The following is a 21,546-nucleotide window of genomic DNA, read 5'->3' as shown; positions in this document are numbered from 1 at the left end:
GCTGAGAAAATGGAGGCACAGAAATTTAAGTATTTTGCCCATGATTCCACAGCTAAGATGACATGTGCTGAGATCCCTACATAATTAGCTGCCTCCAGGGTTCAAGTTCTTAAGCACTTTCTAGTCCTAGGAATGCTGTATTTCTCAAACCGAGTAGGGTATACACACACATTCAAGTTATTATTTATACCTTACATATATACTGTATTATAAATGTCTCATATATGTGAAATATTTCACTTAATACATGGTTTTAAAAATAGCAAAATAAAAACTATAATTGGAAGGAAATCCGTTGTTTAATCAAACTTCACTGGAGCCCCCAAGGCTGGCAGTGGAAGGAGAACCCCAAGGGGGGCAGGTGGACCTCTCAGAGCCCCACCTGAAACCCCAGTACTTATTCCTTTTGGGGAGTCACACCAATCTCGGCTGCAATCTCCCCTCAGAGGGAGCTGTCCTCATCCTCACTGCACACGGTGGGATGGGGGTGGGGTGGGGGGGTGGGGACGACGACGACATAGGACCAAGTTTCAGTTAGAGCTTGGAGAGTCAAGAGATAACTCTCTAGGCGACAATGGCTCATGGTGCCCAGTGGCGCACACAGAAAAGCGCTAGGCATTGCGCTCAAGGCTTGGAGAGTCAAGAGATAACTCTCTAGGCGACAATGGCTCATGGTGCCCAGTGGCGCACACAGAAAAGCGCTAGGCATTGCGCTCAAGGTGCCTGCACGTGCCTTATCCGACTTGATTTCGCAGTCCCATTTCTAGAAGTGAATCCGGGGCTCAGAACAGGCTCATGATTTGTCCTAAGTCCTACAGTCAACTAGCGCTGGGACTTGAACTAGTTACTGTGAACTCTCCAGTGCTCGAGGCTGCCTCCCCAGGGTCCGGAAAGGGGTCATGGGTCACCTACCACACTGAGACTCAGAGAGACTGTCTTTCTCCTGGAGGGTCCCCGGACTAAGAATCTCTTGGCTCCTGTTTGCCCTGCCTAAATACTGCCGAGATTCTAAAGGTACTGGATCCTGACTTCTGACTGGGGAGTCCTCTGAGAGGGGCAGGCAGGAGCGAGGGGCGGGGCCAGTCCAACCAGCTCCACCTGGGCTGGGCAGCCCGGGGACTACCCACCTAGCACGAGGATACGGTCGTCCGGCCTCAGCTCCGGCTCTAGGAGGTCACGGAAGGAAGAGAAGTCCCCGAACCACTCGTAGGGAGCAGAGTCGGCAGCGTTCCGGTAGCGCTGGTCCCAGTACTGGACCTCGCGGTACCCACAGTTCTTCTCTGGTAACTCCGGCAGCGGCGCCCAGGCCCCAGGACAGGCCATGATTGCGGCTGCCGGGCCTTGAAGACAACTGGCCCCCACGTCTGGGCGGGGCTTGGCCCCTTATGTAGCCAATTGGAATGGCTGCATATAGGAGGCGGGACCCTTGTGTCTCCGCCCAGCACCAGCAGTTGCTCAACATAAACACGTGGAACTTCCGTCCTCTGCTAAGCGCTCTTGGAAGAATCCTCCGGGTGGGAAAATAATATCGTCCAGACCCTGAATCCTCTGGATGCGCTGCTCACTAACTTCTGAGAGCCACACTCATGGTGTCAGACTCACTCCGGCTCGTCATTGCCCCTCTCATATCTTCAGTTTGGCTCCTTCCATTAAGAAGTCTGAAAATTAATGAAACATTCATTTCTTCCTAGTTTTGAGCACCCGAAAGGCTCTGGGGGGTGGCGGGAGTAGCGCGGACAGAGTTCTTGCTCTCCAGGAAAGACTGGCATGAACGCAGATATTACCAACATAGGCGAAGTGTTATGCTAGGCGGGGGAGGTGCGGAGGAGTGGGGGGAGACATGGCGTGGGCAGGAATGTTAACTTTTCTGGACAAACGTTCGATCCACATTAGCTCTTGTGTGCCCAGGGCTAAGTGTGTACTGAGGAGTAAGACTATTCCTGCTCGTATGGAGCACGCAGTCCATCAGGGGAGACATGTGGAAGAAGTAGATTTTAGTGGAGTAAATAAGGACTCCGGCAACTCCAGTCAGCCCTCGGTCCGTTGGGGCACGCGGCGCGGGAAGCGGAACCTAAGTACCAAAGGGTCGGGCTTCCGGGGTAGCGGGCCCGCAAGTGCGGCGCACCTTCAAGATGGCGGCAGGCCTGAGGAAACGCGGTCGGGCAGGTCCCGCAGCTCGGGCGGTGGGACTGTGCGGGCAGTGGCTGCGGCGCGCCTGGCAAGAGCGGCGCCTACTGCTGCTGGAACCGCGCTACACGCTGAAGGTGGCCGCCTGCCTCTGCCTGGCGGAGGTGGGCATCACCTTCTGGGTCATTCACAGGGTGGCATGTGAGTGCGCCGAGGGGGAGAGGAGGGTGGGAAGGGGGACCGAACCCCCGACCAAAACTGGGACCCACATTCGGAGCTCAGACTTAGACCCCTGATCCACTCAGTCATCAGTTGCAGACTCGTATCTTTTACCCAAATCCTGCTCCGCGGAGAGCCAAACCCGATCTTAATCCCTCCCAGAAAACCTGGGTCCAAGTTAATGGCTGCTGCTGCTGTTTGTCTCTGTGGCTTTGGACACGTCACTTCCCTTGCTGGGTCTCAGTCTTCTCATCTGTTCAATTCTGAGGTCTGGAAGTCTCTTCTCAGTGATGGCATTTTCTGACGGTTTGAGTCTGTTTGGCATTATTGGTGACTCCTCTCCAGGCTGAAAACACTGGACTTAAGGCTTACTTGCTAAAGACATATTTCAATACATATTTACTGAGTGCTTATTATATGGCTTACACTATGCTAGGTACCAAGGGTACAGTGGTGAAAAAGATAGACACATTTCCTACTTACGTGTGTGGGCCTGGACAAAGATAACAGAAAATTACAACACATCATATTCATCATGATGGTAGTAGACAGGGTGCTTTAAAGGACATAGGAGGGCATTTAATGCAGACTTGAGGAGTCAGAGAAGGCTTCCGAGAGAGTGCTCCTCGAAAGATAAGAGCTAGTTCCTTGAGGAAAGAGACAAAAGGGGTGTGTGTGGGGGGGAAGAGTACTCTAGGCAGAGAGAATCCTGTATCAAAGAGCTCCTGTCAAAAGAGAAAGTCTGTTTCCTTTGAGGAACTGAAAGAATTTTTTCAGAGCTGGAACACAGAAATCAAGTGAGGGTAGTACTAAGAGATGAGATTGCAGAAGTCAAGACAAGATCATGAAGGAATCTGTACGCTGTGTTAAGGAGATAGTTAGCATGGTGTTTAAGAATTTAGAGCTCCATGTGTTCCAATCTCAACTCTACCCTTCCTAGCTCAGTGTTCTTGAGCTAGTCACTTAACCTTATTAATTCATAATTTCATCTTCTAAAAATGGGAAGAATAGAATTTGGTCTTTATCTTAAGAGCCTTGGGGAATCATTGAAGAGTTTTAAGCAGAGAAATGTGATATGATTTCTATTATAGGATGAGCTCTCCGGTTGCAAGGTGGAAAATATATTGTAGTGGGGTGAAAGTGGAAGCTGGGAGCCTCGTTAGGGAGTTCTTGCACCATTGTGGCTAGAGATTATGTTAGGCCCAAATTTGAGTGCATGATAGCAGAGAAGGATGAGATAGTAGAGATATTTAGGATAAAGAATAGGCAGGGGGCTTCCCTGATGGCACAGTGGTTGAGAGTCCACCTGCCGATGCAGGGGACACGGGTTCATGCCCCAGTCCGGGAAGATCCCACATGCTGCAGAGAGGCTAGGCCCGTGAGCCATGGCCACTGAGCCTGCGCGTCCGGAGCCTGTGCTCCGCAACGGGAGAGGCCACAACAGTGAGAGGCCCACGTACTGCAAAAAAAAAAAAAAAAAAAAAAAAAAAAAGAATAGGCAGGACTTGGTGACTGGGAGTTGGAAATGAAAGAGAAGGAAGTATCAAAGGTGTTTCCCAGGTTTGTGACTTGAGCAGCTGAGAGGTTAATGGTACCATTCATGGAACCCAGGAAGGGGAGCAGATTTGGAGTGGAAGGTTATGAATTCCATTACAGACATGTTTGAGTTTGAGATACCTGGGTTCACCCAGAGAATGTCAGATAGGCCTTTAGAGAAGGGGTTATGTTAGAAGTCCCGAGGATGAGCTGGAACTCTGTGCTTTGATGGGCTGAGGCAGAGAAATTCTGAACCTGGAAGTAACCACACCATCCTGTCGTTTTCCAGATACAGAGATTGATTGGAAAGCCTACATGGCTGAGGTAGAGGGCGTCATCAATGGCACCTATGACTATACTCAACTGCGGGGTGACACTGGACCTCTTGTGTGAGTGGGGATCGGCTGTTCAGTGAGGATGGGAGGGGCTGACTGGATGCCAGGCCTGATAGCTTGACCCAGACTCACGTTCTTTCTCCTCTTCCAGGTACCCAGCCGGCTTTGTGTACATCTTTATGGGGCTATACTATGCCACTGGCCGGGGCACTGACATCCGCATGGCCCAGCACATCTTCGCTGTGCTCTACCTGGCCACTTTGCTGCTTGTCTTCTTGATTTACCACCAGACCTGCAAGGTGAGTCCTCACTACCAGGAACAGGGGGCCCCAAACTGGGAGGGCTGGGGAGTGGGGATGGTTCAGGGTTGGTGAGCTGACCTTTTTCCCCACTGTGCCCACCTCTCAGGTACCTCCCTTCGTCTTTTTCTTCATGTGCTGTGCCTCTTACCGTGTCCACTCCATCTTTGTGCTGCGGCTGTTCAACGATCCAGTGGCCATGGTGCTGCTCTTCCTCAGTATCAACCTCCTGCTGGCCCAGCGCTGGAGCTGGGGCTGCTGCTGTTTCAGGTCAACACCCCTCCCTTCTGGCCCCCTCTTTCATTTTCTGTATTCCATCACTTTCTCCCCAATTTTCTGCAGCAGAGGAAGTAAGGGAGTGGCCAGACAGTGTAGGTCAGTTAGGGCCATACTAGGTGAGTCCAGGATGTGTAGAAAGTCTTCACCCCCAGGCCCCCTACACACACACCCTCTTCCCATCCTCTGTTTCCTCCAGACAGCATCTGCTGTTGGCGTTGGTCATTGCACTTTCTAAATACTCAATATATATTTGCTCACTTAGTCTGAGTGTAGAGACAAGGTATGAGCACCCTACTCCCAGCCTCTTCCCAGGCTTCCTTATCCTCCCTCCAGCAGTTATGAGTATGAGTGCTCACCCTCTGCCTGGAGCTTGCTGGCAGGGGAGGGGAGGAGTTGCTGTGGTGATGGTGGGCTGTACATCTTTGGGTGGGGTGCATGGCCCTGGAGCTGATCTCCACTCTCCTCTCCCCTATCCACTGCAGCCTGGCAGTCTCTGTGAAGATGAATGTGCTGCTCTTCGCCCCTGGGTTACTATTCCTTCTCCTCAGGCAATTTGGCCTCCGTGGGGCCCTCCCCAAGCTGGGCATCTGTGCTGTCCTTCAGGTATTCCCTCCTTACCCTTTCCCCTTTCTAATGAAGTGGAGGCCACTCTGTCTGGCCTCCTTTCATCCTTGAGACTTCCTCAAAGACAAGAGACAGAGTTTTGGAGTTGATTCTGATCTGGGCAGCCACCACCTCTAGGCTTTGGTTTCTTTAGCTGTCAAACAAGGGTGTTGAACTACATGGTCTCTGAGCCTTTCTAACTCTGCGCATTTATGACTTGGTGAATCCAAACTTAAAGCACTGTTATTACCTGCTTCTTTGGCCCAAGGCTCTTGTCTGGGTGGGTGGGCTGGCTTTCTTGCTATTCCTAGTGGGAGTTAGGGATCCTCTGAGACCTATACCCTGTTCCCCCTCCTCTCAGTGATTAGCATGAGGCTGAGGGTGAGCCTGGGCAGCTCTGTTGACATCACACCCATCCTCAGGTGGTGCTGGGGCTACCCTTCCTGCTGGAGAACCCCGTCGGCTATGTATCCCGCTCCTTTGACCTTGGCCGCCAGTTTCTCTTCCGCTGGACAGTGAACTGGCGCTTCCTCCCCGAGGCCCTCTTCCTGCATCGTGCCTTCCACCTGGCACTTTTGACTGCCCACCTCACCCTGCTCTTGCTCTTTGCCCTCTGCAGGTGGCACAGGTGAGAAAGGGGAGCAATTTCATGAGCAGACATGGGGGAAGGAGTGAAAGGCCTAGGCCTTAGGGGCTGCATGGGGAGATGTTGAGCTCCGCTTGGCCCACATTGGGGGCTTGATAAATGTCTCAGTGGCTTCTCCCCAGGACAGGGGAAAGTATCCTGTCACTGCTGAAGGATCCCTCCAAAAGGAAGTTTCCACTCCAGCCCCTCACACCCAACCATATCCTTTAAATCATGGGAAGGTAAGTCTTGCCCTCTCCAGCTGAAGTTGGGGTCCTTGTCAACTAGCCCTGCATGGCTGGTGATCTGGGAGAGGGAAAAGGAGATAGCAGTAATAGCTACAGGGCCCATTCATAGAGCTCTTACCAATACTGTGCTGAGCACTTTACATATTTAAGCATTTTTTATTCTTTATTCTAAATATTATTGAGTTACCATTATGAGTGCTCACTCTCTGCCTGGTGCTGCCCTAAGAGGTTTACATACATTCTAACATTTAAAGCTCACAAGAGACTCTGTTTTATCCTCACTTTACAGATTTTAAAGATGGGAAAATTAGGGCTTTAAGAAGTTAAGTAATTTGCCAAGGTCACATAGCTAGTAAGTGATGACTCGTTAGGCGTTAGGGCTCTAGATATTACTGCCTCCACATCAGACTGAGGAATAGGTCCAGAGAGGTTAAGAAACTTGCCCAAAGGTATGCATCTAGGAACAGCAGAGCCAAGGGGCTATCTGACCCCAAAACTTTTGTCCCTCTGCTTTGAAACCTCCCTACCCCTTCTGCTCCTGCCCTTGGCCTTGACCACTGTATACAGATTGTTTCTGCCCTCTTCACCTCCAACTTCATTGGCATCTGCTTCAGCCGCTCCCTTCACTACCAGTTCTACGTCTGGTATTTCCACACACTGCCCTACCTCCTGTGGGCCACGCCTGCACGCTGGCTCACACACCTGCTCAGGTACCAGCTGGGACAACCTGGGGGCGTGGGAAGGGGTAGGGAGCTCCTCATCCCAAGACTGTGACCATGGAGGGGCAGGGGGTGAGCTGAAGTGCTGCAGGCCTAGAACCTGGACGGACCTGGAGCTTATTTCTCATCTCCAGGTTGCTGGTGCTGGGGCTCATTGAGCTCTCCTGGAACACATACCCATCCACGTCCTGCAGCTCTGGTGCCCTGCACATGTGCCATGCTGTCATCCTGCTGCAGCTCTGGCTGGGCCCCCAGCCTTTCCCCAAGATCATCCAGCACAGCAAGAAAGCCCACTGAGATCCATCTCTTCCCCTCCAGTCTATTCTCAGGACCCTGGATGGGGATGGACTGTGTGCCCTTCCCAATAAACTTTCTGAAGTCCACTTCTGTGCAGCCTACATGGAGGTACCTGGACCAAGCTGTGAGGGACAGGCACGCAGCAGATAAAGAACTCATTCAGACAGTCCTAAGAGGCACTTTATTGCGTAGGATTTAGGGACTGTGGCTCTCTCCCCTTCTACTGCACTGCACAGAGCTCAGAGGGGAAGGGGCATGGGGCGGAAGGAGCAGGAGAGAGCACAGGCAGGCACTTTTTGTGGGGCAAGAGGATTTTGTGAAGGGAATGAGAAGCAGTAGGGGCGGACTGTCACCAGCCCACCCCTTCCCAGCACCAAGAGGCCGGCTCTGGGTGGCAGTGACTTGAGTTTGTTGGGGGGTGCCAGCCAGAGCAACCAGTGACCCTCACATGTTTGCTGGGCTGTAGCACAGCAGGTGCAGCTGCAGGTTCTGGTCCCAGTGGCGCAGCAGCAGGAAGAGACCCCGGGCTGCGGCCTTGAGGTTGGCCAGGTCGAGGCCGTCGGGCAGGTGCTGGGCCTGCAGCCAACAGTCAGCCTTAGCTGCCGCCAGTTCCCACTCGCCGAAGGCCGCGGCACAGCGGTGCTCCAACCACGCAAGCGCCACAGCAGTGGCCCAAGTCCGGCCCCGCAGGTCGGCACCACCAGGCCCTTCCGCCCCCTCCGAGGCCTCGGTGTCTGAGCCCCGGCCACTGTCCACCTGGCCTGGACCCTCGGAGCCTGAACTGGGGGATGGGCTGCAAGAGGCCGTGGCACTGTCACCCTGGCCAGCACCATGGCCTAGAAGTGCCCAGGGAGAGGAGGCCGAGGTGGGGCTGAGGCTGGTGCGATGCGCAGCGAAGGGCGAGGCGCGGCACAGGCGCTCCCGCGAGATGCGCACCGCTGTGCAAAACGGCGCGTCTAGGCGGAAGGAGCCAGGTGCCTCCTGCAAGCGCACCTGAGGAGAGAGGAGGTGGGGGGAGAATCGAGCTGAGACAGCGCCCTGGCCGTGGCAGTGCCACCCTCCACCTCCCGAGTCCTCACCAAGGGCAGGTAGTCATGGTTGCTGCCTTCACTGTTGCTGTCACTGGCTTGGCCCGTGTTGGGGCTGCAGAGTCTATGGCTGTCTGGGCCTCTGGCCTTCTGACGGCCCAGGCTGAGCCGAGAGGGAGGCTCAGGGGGCAGACGATGAGGACCTCCGATGGGGGCTGCGCGGTCCCCCAAAGCAGAACTGGAGTTGCCAATTTGGTCCGGCTCCCAGCCGCCTGCCAGAGAGCCTCCCTTAAGTCCTGAACTGGAGCCATTCAGTGGTGGTCCCTAAGCCTTGGTTGGTCCCTACCATTTACCCAAACTTGAGTGTTACCTTTAGAGTGGACGGCTGTGGGCAGAGGAGCTGCATCTAGATGACCTTGAGAGGCGGGAGGGGTGCCTGGGGGTTCGGCTAGCTCTGCAGGGGCACAGAAGACAGGGGTGAGGTATGTCTCAGAGGGTGGCCAGTGAGATAAGAACCCGCACCTGGGAGGTCACCTGGAAGGGACCTTACCTACCTGAGCTGTGCACCTGCAGGGCTGAAGGTAGGACCTCTCTGGTGGTAGCATCCACAGCTACAGGGCAGGTGAAGCAGGAAGGGGCAGAGCTGACCTTGCTTGTCTGAAGGGCTCGGAGCCAGGGCCTCCGGGCATGACCTGCAAAACCAAGGGGCCGGGCTTCCCTGGTGGCGCAGTGGTTTAAAATCTGCCTGCCAATGCAGGGGACACGGGTTCGAGCCCTGGTCCGGGAAGATCCCACATGCCGCGGAGCAACTAGGCCCGTGAGCCACAATTACTGAGCCTGCGCATCTGGAGCCTGTGCTCTGCAGCAAGAGAGGCTGTGATAGTGAGAGGCCCGCGCACCGCGATGAAGAGTGGCCCCCACTTGCCGCAACTAGGGAAAGCCCTCGCACAGAAACGAAGACCCAACACAGCCATAAATAAATAAAATTAAAAACAAAACAAAACAAAAAAAAACCCAAGGGGCCACATGTTGACTGGGAGGGGGGTGTGCTCCCAGCACCCACTCTCTACAAAGGGCTTCACAGAAAAAATCTCAGTGCTCCCATAGCTTCTCCCTCTGTACATATTTTTGGGTTTTTTTGGCTGTGCCTCCAGGCTTGCGGGATCTTAGTAGTTCCCCGACCAAGGATTGGACCTGGGCCCCAGCAGTGAAAGCACTGAGTCCTAACCACTGGACCACCAGGGAATTCCCAGCCTTCTGTCCACTTTTGAACAGAGTGGAGTTCCTTCTTGGGGTCAGCACAGACTCCTCAGCTTTGACAAGAAGTGGTTAGGCTGAACACTCAACCACATTGTACCAGGACTAGGCCCCTGGCCACCCACAAAGTCAACATTCTGGATACAGCCCAGAGGAGGCATTGACTGGTACCTTTTCCATCCACTCATTTCAGCACTGCCCAACAGAACTTCCTGCAATGATGGAAATGTTCTACATCTGCATGATCCAGTATAGTAGCCACTAGTCCCATGTGACTATTAAGCATTTGAAGTGTGGCTAGTGCAACTGAAGAACTGACATTTTAACTTTATTTAATTTTAATAATCTTCCTAAATGACAGATTTGTTTTTATGTTATGGGCACTGTGAATCATTACAAGATGAAATTCCCTCTCTGTTGGCTGCTAGGAAGCTTGCCAGTTTGGGGTCCCATGCTTGCAAGGGCACAAAACCTCATGGTGTGCATCTTTGATATAATCTCATTCTCTGCTTCCTTTTATTATCCCTTTTTTCCCCATTGCCCTGCTTAATTTTTTTTTCTTAATGTGGGTGAGCCGCCTCAAATCACTTGTGAGCAAGGTGAGGTATGGCGAGTGATCCCACAGACCTATGCCTCTGCCACTCTCTGTCCCATACAGGCTCCTTGAGCCCTGACTGGGGCCACCAGCAACTCACCCCGGTCAGCCCTGGTCTCGCCCCGTCCTCGGAGAGCCAGCTGCTCGTTGTCCCGGACCACGGAAGCCGCTGTCAGTCGATGGAGTGCTTGGTCCCAAGCATTTCCGCTTTCAGGGGGTGACGGAGGCAGTAAGCCAGCATCCCTAGGCCCCCACAGCATCTCCAGCCCAACACCCACCTCCCAGCTCATAGGCTGCTCCCCGCACAGGGCCCGGATCACCACATGGCAGCGCGGAGGCTGGGGAGGCAGTGGTATTGCTGGAGGGGCCAACTCCCCACTGGGGGGAACAGCCGTGAACAAGAAGGGTGGTTCCATCAACATGTCCCAGTCCATGGGGGCTGGGGAGAGCAGGTTTCCTGGGGAGAGACGATGGTAGGAGCAGGGGCAGTGGAGTGCCCTGGGCTCCACCTCCCCAAAGTCTACCTGGTGTCAGAACCCAGCTCCCCATAACCCTTACCTGAGTCATCCAGGCCCTGTCCCAGCAGCTGCCCTGGCTCAGGGCCTGGCCCATCTGGTGCTACACCCAGAGAGGGGTACCGGAGATGGCCAGGGACTGAGTTCACCCGGCCGGGGGGCGATGAGAGGCTTCGGCCAGTTAGAGCTGCTCTGTGTCGACGGCCCAGCACCTCAGCACTCAAGGCCCCAGTCTGCATGTGTGAAGGTGGGGGGGGTCCAATGGTCAAGGAATGCAGAGCTCCTGGACATCAGACATACATACACAGCTGGCCACATGCCCCTTTGTCTGGAACCCTGGATGGCTGCTCACCACCCTTAGGGGTGAGGCCAGACTCCTTCTGGTGCCTGACCCCCTTCCCATCGTCATCTCACTCCATGCCTATGTCTCAGTTGAGGTTATTGCTTGTCTGTTTTTATTCATGTCTTCTCCCGTTTTGCCTAGCTAACTTCTTATTCTTCCAGAGGTGCCTCTTGCTTTCCTGACTCCCTCAGACAGGGTTAGTCACCTTGACTCTGAACCCCCATAAAGCCACATCCCTGTGCTCATCAATGTATGTTGCATGGATTCATCACTATACATTATACCATCATTACCCATCTATTTCTTCAGGTAGACTTCATAGTAACCACTGCACAATTTATGGCATACAGCCAATGGTCAATAAATATTTGCTGGATACATGGTAGATGGATGTGGATTGAATCTCACCTTGACTGGAGCCAGTGGGGGTGGAGGCAGGGGGCAGGAGTGGGAGCCAGCAGATTCTCCCCAGGCCAGGCTGCGGCAGCCCTGCTGAGAAGGGGGATCCAGGGGAGCACTGCCTTCAGGGGACCCAGGGCCCTGGGAGACGGGGGACTCGCTGCTGCCTGTGGAGCCTGGGCCTGGCTCTGGGCTGGCAGAGCAGTGGGTAAGCACATACTGCTCCCGGATGTACGAGGACTGGAAGATGCGGCGCCATATGGCTGTGTCAGAAGAGGGGTTAGGTCCAGGGTCCGTGACTGGGTCTGTCAGAGCATCAGTACCTATTGGGAGGCAGGAGAATAGATCCCAGCCCTGGCCCCTCCCACTGCCCACTCCTCCTCCAACACACACACACTCAGGCACTCACTCCGATCTGAGTCCCCAGCAGCCCACGGGCTGGACAGCTCTGCTGACACAGTGCCTGTTCCCAGTGGCTCTGAGGTGCCAGTGGGCTCAGTGCCAGGGCTGGTGGCAGATGGTGCTTCCTCTGGGGATGGGAACACGGAGCTGCCCAAGCTCTGCCAGCCAGGCTCTTGGCCCTGGAGAGGGATAGACGTTGGGGGAAAAACAACAACAACTGATTATAGTTATACACTACCTCTTTCCAAACAGGATTTAAGATGACTCACTGCAAGAGGCGATAAAGATAATAAACCAGAAGTGAAAGCCCAGTACTAAGGAAAGAGGAAGCATACATGCTGACCATAGGGTTACTAGAGATGCTGTGGCTGAGCTGCAGGTTTGGCCCTGAGCTTCCGGGCAGCCAGGGGAAAAGACCAGCAGTCCATTATACAGCTCTCCTGATCAAAAAGTAGGAAGCATGCTTGGTTCTTCTAGAGAGATAAAGCTTTTCATAATAAAAATAACAATCATTTATCCAACTCCTCCTATGTGTCAAGTATCCTACCAAGAGCACACATGTTATGACTTCTAATTACAACCTTATGAAAAAAATCAGTACAAGGAAATGGGCTCAGAGAGGTTAAGTGACTTGTCCAAAATCAAATGGTTAGTACATGGCAGAGTTGGGATTTGAGATTTCATTTAGACAATGCTCTGTCTGTCCCTGAATGTTACGGGAAATAATCCAGATGGTGCTTTTTGCAGGCACTGTGTGAAGTAATGAGCAAGTTTCAACAAAAACCTTGAAACTAATGCTGGCGCTGTTCCCTGTAACTGTGTGCTTTAGTGACCAAGGGTAGCACTTTACAGGACAGCTCAGTGTAAGACCTTATGAGGGAGGCAGGCTGCAGCCACCTTGAGGGACCCAGTATCGTCTCTAAGGAGGTCTAGTGGGTAGCAGTAGGAGCGTTTGGCAGAGAGAGGCACAGGGAATAGGAAATGGGTTTTGCAGAGATGCAGGGGCTTCAGCCATCCCAGGCCCACCTCCCACACCCCAGCCCAGGCTTACCCCTAGGGGGCGGGACCGGAAGCCGTCCACCCTGAAGAGTGAGCAGTAACCGAGCAGCTGGTCCCCAGGATAGAGCGCTGGGATCTCCCGGGGCGTCAGCAGTGCCTCCACCGCATCGGGCACAAACCAGTCCACAGAGATGTCGCTCAACGCAGGCTCCAGTGCCTTCCGCAGGGCCTGCACCAGCTGTGAGGAGTGACCAGAGGGAGGCCATGGGAGAGAAAGAGGTGCCACGCAGCCAACAGAGTGGGAAGGCTGCCCTTCTGCTGATGCCATCTACCCAGCCCCTGGCTGAGGGGAGCAGGGTCCGGCTGGCGTTGGGGGAAGGAATGGGGGTAGGAACAAGCAAGGGGACTGAGAGTTCAGTGCTCAGGGCTCGGTGCTTCTCCTGGCCTGAACTGTGCCACGTGGATAAGGCAAGACTTTTCAAAGATATGGCTTAGTACCCGGACAAAACTGAGAGCAAGATTTGGGAAGCAGTCAGAGGCCATGTCCCCCACACTTCCAGCCTCCTGCAGCACCCCACAGCAGGGTGCCTGGAGACCCCACGACCTGACCAGGTTCTGTTTCAGACTCAGTGCAACTTGGGAGGAGGACTTAGACGAATAGGGAACAGGGCCCAGGCTCAAGCTCACCATGGGCTGCAGCCTTTCCCCAGGCCTCAGGAAGTAGGCCTGGCCCCTGCTGAGGGCAGACAGACCCTGCAGCAGCTGGCGGCAGGCAGGCCCCAGCCCAAAGGAGAAGCACCTGACAAGAGAAGGGGAGCAGCCGTGACCTTCCGGAGCCTCTCTGGGAGGCCAACCTCAGGATCCTGGCTCTGCCCACTCCATCCTACCTGGCTGCCCCCCGGTGCCACCTCATGAGCTCCAGGGTGTGGTGGGTCGCAGCAGCCATGGGCGAGGCAGCGGTGAGCAGGAACAGCTGCCGAGGGTGGGCCCTGTGCTGGGGCTGCCCAAGGGCCCAGGCCAGCGCAGACCTCACATCCGGCGGGCCGCCCGCAGCCTGCAGCATCTCAACGCTCTCGCAGATCAGCTTCACAGCTTCCTGGAGGAAAAGGACATGGGCTGGGCCACACTGGCTGAGACGCCTCTGGCTAGGCCACCAAAGCCCCGGGCCACACTCACATCATTGCAAGGCCGGCTCTCTGGGAAGAGGGGCTGCACCAATGTGCCAAACGTGGCCAGGTTGATGAGTGTCTGGGGCGGGAGAGACTTCACGGCCAAAACGATGGCATCCTGGGGAGAGCCAGGGAGGGCAGGGTGAGGCAGGCCCCACTGGCACCGGTAGAAAACAAGGGATGCCAGATTGCTTGCTTTCTCCAGGCCGTGTGTAGAATGAGGGGTAATCTGGGTGAGGCCCTGTGTGTGTGAGGCTGTGAGTGAGACCCTGGCATGTGAGGGAGACTCTGTATGAGAGATGATTGTGCATGTGACCCTGGAGGTGTATGTGAATCCTTGGGTTTGAGATTCGGTGTGACTGAATGTAACTTTACATATGAAAGAGGCTCTTGGAATCTGGGAGAAATGCATGTATGTATGAGCATGAGAAGGAGAGAGAGGGGTGTGTGTGTGTGTGTGTGTGTCTTCAGGAGGCTGCCCCCCAGCCCACCTCAGACCCACTGCTGCACCTAACCCCAGGCCTGCCCACACCATGCTCCCACAGGCCTTGTGTGCCACGCTGCTGCCATCCAACAGGAAGAGGAGCTCCCGAGTAGCTGTGCCCAGGTGTCCAGGCTTGGAGCTCAGGTCCGGGCAGAAGCTGAGCACCAGCACGGGGTTCAGCAGGATGTCCTTGTGGAAGCGTCGCTGCAGGAACCACACCTGAGCACGGGAGCCCCAAGTCATCCTGGGCCAGGCTGAGTGCAGCTCCGACCTAGGCTGGCAGCAGGACCTAGCCCCGGAGACTTTTTCAATCCAGTCCACCCAGAGGGGGCACCCTTTTGTAGTCATCTGAATAAAAGCGAGGGCGGAGACAAGTGGCTGTCCTCTGCCTAGGTCAGTCCTACCCCCAATCCTCCGAGACACATTCCAGGGACATTTGAGTGGGCCCTCCTGTGAAAATATTCATCAGTCCTCTGGGACGGTAGTGGCAGCTACTGAGAGCTCCTGCTGAGAGCAGAAGCCCCCTGCCCATCCCAACGTAAGCCTGCTCGCCTTCTCCTCCTGCACTAACACAGCCAGAAGTGGGACCAGGGGCCAGGCCAGGACCCCAGGCAGCCATACCTGCCGGTCCCCCTCACTGTCCCTTCGCTGCAGCCTCTGGAAATCCCGGCGGGCCCTCACCTGGGCCTCATATTCTGCTGAGCTCAGGCTGCCGGCCTCCAGCATCAGGTGTGGCTGGTGGGGCTCTGGGGAGAAGGGGACACAGCTCTGTCAGGGGAGTCCCTGTCTCTAGACCCCAACTGCTCAGGCCCACTGTCCTGGGAGAACTTTGCCGGTCCGGCCTCCCTGTACCACCAGGCCCACCCTCACAAATGAGGTGGTCCTGAAGCAGGTCAGAGCTGGCCTACTGTGTGTCCCAATCTCTCACCACTGGGGTGCAGCAGGATCTCCAAGGCCCGGTCGCAGTGGTGACCCTCTGCCAGTGTGACACAGATGGTGGCTGCAGAGCTGGCATGAGGGGGGGCATCTGCCCGCAGAGCGTGAGAGGGGCTCTCCAGGCCTGAGGGATGTAGAGGCAGGGGGAGGTGATGATTGCCCCACCCCAAGCCAGTACTAAGAGCACAACTATCACCTTCCCAGGCAATAGTGCTGGGGGCCGGGATCATGACTGATTGAGCTCAGCTCTCAGAGTCCAAGCTATGGAGTGGGCAAGCGGGGATTTACCTGCTTTCATGGACTGGGAGCAGAATTCCCAGGTGCATCCTGCCTGGCCAAACAGTTCTATATCAACCAACTGCTGATTTAACGTCCTGGTCCACCTCGTGCACAAGAAAACTCAAATTCATCACTTGGACCGGTCTCATTGTAAGCATCTCTCTTCTCATTGGCGAGTGGAGTGGGATATAAATAAATGACACTGACAAACCTAGGGGTGTGTTTGTTGTGTGGAAGTGGCCAGGGGTGATCCCACTGTGAGACTAGAGGTTCCTAAGGCTTAGGTCCCTGTCTTCTTTTTGTCCTGTGTTCCTCCCATCCCTGAGCCTTCAGTTATTTCCCAGTCAGCTATGCTGGGAGGGGCACCTACCTGCGAGCAGGCATGGCCCGGTCACCAGCATCTCGAAGGAGAAGGTGTACGGGGCCGGGCAACGGGCAGGGCCTGAGAACACGTCCAGAGGGGCAGCTGGCTCCTCCCAGGCCGGCCCCTCCCCCACAGGGCTGCCCATTCCGAAGCAGCTGGTGGGGCTGGAAAGGAACACAAGGAGGGTCATTACCAGGGCCCCTAGCCCCTCTGGCTGACTGGCCTCAGCCCTTCCCCACCCTGCCCATCCCCCGGGGCACCCTGCCAAAGCCCCCTCACCCGCACTAGACCCAGAGAAGGCGAGGGAGGGACGAAGAGAATCACCATAGGCCCAACCTGTCGTCACAGAGCCCCGGAGGCCTGGGGGGCCCCAGCGGGCCTGGCGGGGCCAGAGGGGTGAGCACGGAGGGCAGGGCCACGCACAGCACCCCGTCAGGCCTGGAGGGCAGCTCCCGGCTGCTGCGCAGGGTCACTGTCATGGTGCCGGCTGCGGCGATGAGGCCTGTGGGCAGCACCAGTGTGGACCGGGCCTGGGCCAGATCCAAGACAAGATGACCTATGATGAGTGAGGAAAGGGGTCAGAGGGGGCTGGAAGCAGATGAGATGGGGGAATCTGGGGGTAGGAGCAGGCACTGAATCAGGGGAGCTTGGGCAAGGAGGATTTTGTGAGGTTGGAGGGATGCTGGGCTAATGCACTGGTGAGGCAGGATGGAGGCATGAGATGAACGATGGTTGAAGGAGAGGCAGGTTGATGGTAGAAGGAGCTGGCTGTCATTAGGAAAGGCAGCAGTGACATCACTGCTAATAGAGGGCTGAGGAGAAGGGGGCATGTCCACACCACCCCTAAGGTCCTGGGGGACCCATACCCTCCACCTCTCTTTCTTTACCTGCTCCAGCCTGTTCAACCCTTGGGCCTCATCTTCCTAAAGAACCCTCGCTGACATCTCCCATAGCCTGGTACCCACCTGCTCACAAATTCCCTGCTCATGAACAGTCACGGACTCCCCACTGCCCACTAGGTGTGGCTCCAGAATTTTCTACCCAAGAGGAATTCAGGAACTGTAATCTATTTGGAAGCTAGCTAGAGGACATTTACATACCAAGCACATCATTTTACTTAGATCTCGGTTTGTTTGGGGACGGGTGGAGTCATGGGCATCACCACTGCTGCTAAAGGGAAAATGGCCAGGGCTATACAGTGATGGTCAAGGCCCTACATGGTCTGGCCCCAGCCTACCTTTACAGCCCTACTTCACCTCATTTCCCCACAATAATCATTTACCCATTCTTTTGAAAAATACTTGCTGAATAAATGAAGGGAAGAAAAAAATGGAAGGAAAAAAAGGAAGGTAAGAAGGAAGAAAGGGGCTTCCATCCCAGGCAGCTGAGGCTTGGGACAGTCTGATACAGTGAAGAGAGCACAGTGTCAGGTTTTGAGTCTCCACTCTGTGATTTCTAATTCTATCCTTTGGTAACTCTCTTGTTTAGAGGAGCCTTGGTTTCCTCATTTATAAAATGGGGGTCATAATTATATGTCAAGGACTGCGGTGAGGAATGAATGAGATGATATACATGAAGCATCCAACGTTTAAGAGACTGCTGCTGTTACTTTTGTCACCTATAAAAGGGGGAAGGAGAACAACACTTGCATTACATACCTCTCTGGATTCATATGAGGTGACATCAGTGACTGGGCTTTGTCAACTGTGAATCACTATAAACATGAGGTATTTTATTACCATCACCCAGTATAACTTACTTCGAAACCTTTGCTTACACGATTGCCCCTGCCTGGGGTGCCTTTCCTCTCCTCTCCATATCACTACATCCAACCCTTCCTTTCAGTCAAATGCTGGCTCCACTTCCTTCTGGAATTTTCCTGAGGCCTCAGCCTAGAGCTCACTCTGGCCTCTAACTACGTGCTGGGCTTGTGCCAACTCTCAACACCACTGAATTCTGTTCCTCTTCTCACCCAGATGGTAAATCCCATGTGCAGGAATCAAGTGAATGTACAAATAAATAAAGGAATGAAGTGCAAGCCAGAAAACCTAGCAGAGGGGTGGGCTTCCATCCCCTCACCCAGCACTCACTGATTCTCTTTGTGCTACATTTTGTGCCAGGTGCTGGGATTCTGGGACTCCGAGATGACCAAAACCCCGTCCCAGGCTCAGGAGCTAAAGCTCCAGAGGGAGAGAGAGACGTGTGGACTGCCTGCCTTGTCTATCTACCTGGCTGCAAACCTCGGGTCAGGCCTGGTTCACATTCCCCCAGCACCTGGCCCACGTCAGGGGCCCAGTCCTCGACTGTGGAATAAAGGGATGAATCAATGAATGAAAAAAACAGTGGCTGGAGGGGGAACAGAGAGGGGCGGGATGCAGAGCGGTGCAGGAACTAAAGTGCGGCTGCTTTCAGGGAGATGGGGCGGGAAGCGCCCTGGACTCACCCTGCGCACAGCGGCGGGGTGTTGAGGCCCCCAGCGCGGGGCCCACCGCGCGGCAGCAGGCGTCCTGCGAGCGGCGCCGGCTCTGCAGCTGGAAGGAGACGCGCCGTCCGGCGGCCTCCGCCTCGAAGCCCGAAACCACTTCGGCCTCGGCCAGCGGGTACACAAACACGCCTGGGGCGGGAGGGGGGCACCGGCGATGTCGGACCTTGCTAGGCTTGCGCTGGCCACCACCCTGTGCCCCCGCCCGGGCCTCACCGTCCACAGGCTGCGGCTGTGGGTTGTGGTAGGTGAGCCGGGCCCGCAGGCTGAGGCAGGGTCCATTGGCGCAGGCCCGAACCCAGGAGTCCGTGAGCGGCAGCGGCGTCCAGCTGGAGGGGCAGTACAGACCGGGCATGGTGCCTCTGGTGGAGGGGGTGCTCGATGAGGGGTGCGCGGCGTGAGTTCAGGGCGTTCCGCCCCACCCTCCTGAAAGCAGGCGGGGAGGCTCTAACTCCGGCGCTGGGACGCGGACCTGCAGGGGGCGCGAGGCTGAGCCCGGCCCGGCGGACAGGTGGCGAGGGGAGAGAGGCAGCAAGGGAGGCGGGATGGGCATCTTCGCCGGTTACCTGGGAAGCCGGGGCGGAGCGCAGCTCCAGGCAGCACGGGGACCCGGGGAGCGGAGGGTTAATGTTTAACTGGAGCTACGGGCGCCCAGCAGTCCCGCCGCCGGCTCCTCTAGGGGCGGGGGGGGGGGGGGTAGTGTCGCAGCTGTTCCATCACACCCTCCCGGGCCTCACCGCCACCCCAGTACCTGCCGGCCCCCCGGGGCTCCCCGCGGCTGCCAGCTGTTGGAAGTGGCGCGGGTGGAGAGATGGAAGATGCTCTGGGTGGGGAGCAAGGGTTTAAAGGGCCAGCATCCTTCTGGGTCTCCCCAGCCCAGCAAGGGATAGCAGGGGCGGGGTGGGACGGGGAGCCGAAGGGCCGCAGTCCCTCTCTCTCTCTGTCTCTCTCTCTCTCTCTCTCTCTCTCTATCTCTCGGGCTCCTCAACTGACAAGGGCGCTGAGACGGGCTGCAGGCCGGAGTGGAGGGGATTGGGTTGGGAAGAACGAGATGGGAAGCGAAAGGAGGGGGTCTTACGGAGGCAAGACCCGGAGAGGTGTTGGGCAGAGGGATTAGTTGGCATCCGTCCAGGGCACCTCTCCCCATCCTGGCAGAAGTGACCTGGGATTGGGAAGGGGGGCTGCAGTCGCCGCCGCCCGCACAGCCGAACTGTCTATGGATGCTGCGGGCTGGGTCTGGGGATCGTCCCCCTCCCCTCAGGCAGCCCCAGCCTCACCGTCGCGTCCTCTGCGGAGTTCTGGGCGCCACGACGGGACCAGGATAGGTGGTACCGCCTCTGCGACCCGGTCCACATTCAGTCTGGACACCTGCCGGGCGCCCGCCGCGACCGCTCTGAGTCCGCCCAGGGGCGTCGGCCCGGTGGGTGCTGGTCCCGCCCCCGCTCGGAAGGCGGCCCCTCCAGCTGGCCTTGGCCCCGCCTGTCGCTGCGGCGGGGCTGCTGCTCCCCGCCCCCTTCGGGCGCGGTACCGCCTCCGCGCCAGCGCCGGCCGCTCCAGCCAGACCAGGCGCCGCAGTGCAGGAACCGCGTCCTCGCCCCGCGCAGCCCCCCATCAGTGCGGGGCGGAGGCCTTCGAGGCCCCACCCTTTCCGTCCTTCAGGAAGTGAGGGGCTCTGCAAGTGCAGCAGAGGGGCTCAATTTTCAGTCCCGCCATCCCCGCACTGCAGCAACCCCAGCTATCCCGATATTACCCCACCCCTGCCCCCTCACCCCTCACCCCCACAATGGCTCAGCTTTTCATCACTGCAGTGACCCTCATCACTGCAGCGAACCCCAGGGCCCCATCACCGTAGGAACCCCGAGCCCCCAAGAAGCCCGACCCTTTCCTGTGCAAAGCGCTACTTCACTGCAGAAACCTCCCCCTCCCCCATCCCTGCAGGTGTCTTCAGCTAGTGTGATCACTTCCGTGACCACTCACTCCAAGCAGGGAATCCCCATCACTGCAGGAGTTCTTCCCCCTCCAACAGCCAACCTTCCCACCACTGCTGTGCCATCTCCCCACTTTTTCTGGGGATGGGGAGGGTAGGCAGGATTGCCCTCTCAAGCTATAACTTTTGGGTACCTTCAGTTGCCCACCACCTTGGAGTGAGGCCTTTCGGCCTGCAGAGCCTTCTGGCGGCTGCAGACTGCCCCCATTGTAGCAGTGACCCCTCACCCCATCACTGAAGCACCTGTAGCAGAAAACATCCCTGCCTGTTACCAGGTTCCTTTGTTACTGGCTGAAATTTCGTGCACTTGACAGTGTTATGCTGCAAAAGACTAGGGAAGTCTGTAAAATCTTCCCCAGGATCCCTGAGGGAGAGAGTCTGGGAGCCCTGGGAAAGTGACCGTGTTGGGGGTCACCCATGCAAGCTTTCTTGGAGAGGCCACACTCAGATTCTGCCAAGAGAGCTTGAGGAGAGCTGGGAGTGGGGGGCAGCCAGTAGGGAGTGGGCTTCAAGTCAGGCTCAGGGTTCTCACCCCTCCCCATTTACTGTATCCTGATTCCAGTCACTAGCTCCATGCTGGTCCCAGGGGGGATCCCCTGCCTCCTTGAGCACCTGAACCCTCCACTCCAGCCCTTTCCCTTGCTTGAACCACTTAGCGTGGTGGAGATAGCTTGGCCTTTTCCCAGGGAACTTCATGGGTGGAAATGCACAGGGATGATACAGGAGGCATAGCCACCATCACAATGATCCAGCTCACGGGGAGCTCCAGCTAAGTCCTAGCCTGTTCTTTTCTTTTTCCTAATTAAAAAAAATTTTTTTTTAATTTTTTTGGCTGTGTTGGGTCTTCATTGCTGCATGTGGGCATTCTCTAGTTGTGGCGACCAGGGTCTACTCCGTTATGGTGCACCGGCTTCTCATTGCGATGGCTCCTCTTGTTGTGGAGTTCAGGCTCTAAGCTCACGGGCTTCAGTAGTTGTGGCTCACGGGCTTAGTTGCTCTGCGGCATGTGGGATCTTCCTG

General features: G+C 56.1%; 3 protein-coding genes across 18 annotated transcripts in view; 1 reads left to right on the top strand and 2 right to left on the bottom strand.

Moving 5' to 3' along the window:
• ECE2 (endothelin converting enzyme 2) overlaps positions 1–1,383 on the bottom strand; it is a 33,377-nt gene extending 31,994 nt beyond the window's left edge. The window contains exon 1 of one of the 2 annotated variants that reach the window (XM_067738261.1): positions 1,128–1,383. In XM_067738261.1, the coding sequence (XP_067594362.1) occupies positions 1,128–1,323 (196 nt within the window). In that variant the 5' untranslated portion in view covers positions 1,324–1,383. The remainder of the gene's footprint in view (positions 1–1,127) is intronic. The other variant, XM_067738260.1, reaches the window with a different exon arrangement.
• A 550-nt stretch (positions 1,384–1,933) lies between these two features.
• ALG3 (ALG3 alpha-1,3- mannosyltransferase) lies at positions 1,934–7,373 on the top strand. 4 transcript variants are annotated; one of them, XM_067738262.1, is made up of 9 exons: positions 1,934–2,291; positions 4,172–4,271; positions 4,369–4,516; positions 4,626–4,786; positions 5,278–5,398; positions 5,821–6,026; positions 6,167–6,244; positions 6,838–6,981; positions 7,125–7,373. In XM_067738262.1, the coding sequence occupies exons 1-9, from the start codon at positions 1,949–1,951 to the stop codon at positions 7,285–7,287; spliced, it is 1,464 nt and encodes a 487-aa protein (XP_067594363.1). In that variant the 5' UTR covers positions 1,934–1,948; the 3' UTR covers positions 7,288–7,373. The 4 variants fall into 4 exon arrangements, with proteins under 4 accessions (XP_067594363.1, XP_067594367.1, XP_067594366.1 ...); XM_067738264.1 differs by having other exon boundaries at positions 2,105–2,328; XM_067738266.1 differs by lacking the exon at positions 7,125–7,373 and having other exon boundaries at positions 6,167–6,265; positions 6,839–6,974.
• A 76-nt stretch (positions 7,374–7,449) lies between these two features.
• On the bottom strand, positions 7,450–20,023 carry VWA5B2 (von Willebrand factor A domain containing 5B2). 12 transcript variants are annotated; one of them, XM_067738245.1, is made up of 20 exons: positions 19,817–20,020; positions 19,106–19,214; positions 18,756–18,901; positions 18,501–18,671; positions 16,382–16,613; positions 16,064–16,221; positions 15,407–15,538; positions 15,100–15,224; positions 14,002–14,826; positions 13,713–13,921; positions 13,513–13,624; positions 12,878–13,063; positions 11,834–12,005; positions 11,434–11,747; positions 10,726–10,915; positions 10,268–10,624; positions 8,870–9,007; positions 8,686–8,769; positions 8,367–8,587; positions 7,450–8,280 (listed from the first exon to the last, which is right to left on the bottom strand). In XM_067738245.1, the coding sequence occupies exons 3-20, from the start codon at positions 18,892–18,894 to the stop codon at positions 7,732–7,734; spliced, it is 4,314 nt and encodes a 1,437-aa protein (XP_067594346.1). In that variant the 5' UTR covers positions 18,895–18,901; positions 19,106–19,214; positions 19,817–20,020; the 3' UTR covers positions 7,450–7,731. The 12 variants fall into 12 exon arrangements, with proteins under 12 accessions (XP_067594346.1, XP_067594344.1, XP_067594342.1 ...); XM_067738243.1 differs by having other exon boundaries at positions 18,756–19,011; positions 19,817–20,019; XM_067738241.1 differs by having other exon boundaries at positions 18,756–18,965; positions 19,817–20,019.
• Positions 20,024–21,546: the final 1,523 nt, after the last annotated feature.

The sequence above is a fragment of the Pseudorca crassidens genome, chromosome 5, assembly GCF_039906515.1.
Source record: "Pseudorca crassidens isolate mPseCra1 chromosome 5, mPseCra1.hap1, whole genome shotgun sequence".
Lineage (NCBI taxonomy): Eukaryota > Metazoa > Chordata > Mammalia > Artiodactyla > Delphinidae > Pseudorca > Pseudorca crassidens.
This window is presented reverse-complemented; position numbering and strand designations above follow the sequence as displayed.

What these genes read in the sequence shown, in the direction of transcription:
- ALG3 (XM_067738262.1), top strand. Translation starts at nt 1,949, where the DNA reads ATGGAGCACGCAGTCCATCAGGGGAGACATGTGGAAGAAGTAGATTTT. An exon ending in TTTACCACCAGACCTGCAAG is followed by an intron (nt 4,517 to 4,625) that starts GTGAGTCCTCAC and finishes CCCACCTCTCAG; the next exon opens with GTACCTCCCTTCGTCTTTTT. An exon ending in TGGGGCTGCTGCTGTTTCAG is followed by an intron (nt 4,787 to 5,277) that starts GTCAACACCCCT and finishes TATCCACTGCAG; the next exon opens with CCTGGCAGTCTCTGTGAAGA.
- VWA5B2 (XM_067738245.1), bottom strand. Translation starts at nt 18,894, where the DNA reads ATGCCCGGTCTGTACTGCCCCTCCAGCTGGACGCCGCTGCCGCTCACG. An exon ending in ACAGCCGCAGCCTGTGGACG is followed by an intron (nt 18,672 to 18,755) that starts GTGAGGCCCGGG and finishes CTCCCGCCCCAG; the next exon opens with GCGTGTTTGTGTACCCGCTG. An exon ending in GGGAAAGGCTGCAGCCCATG is followed by an intron (nt 13,064 to 13,512) that starts GTGAGCTTGAGC and finishes CACTCCTCACAG; the next exon opens with CTGGTGCAGGCCCTGCGGAA.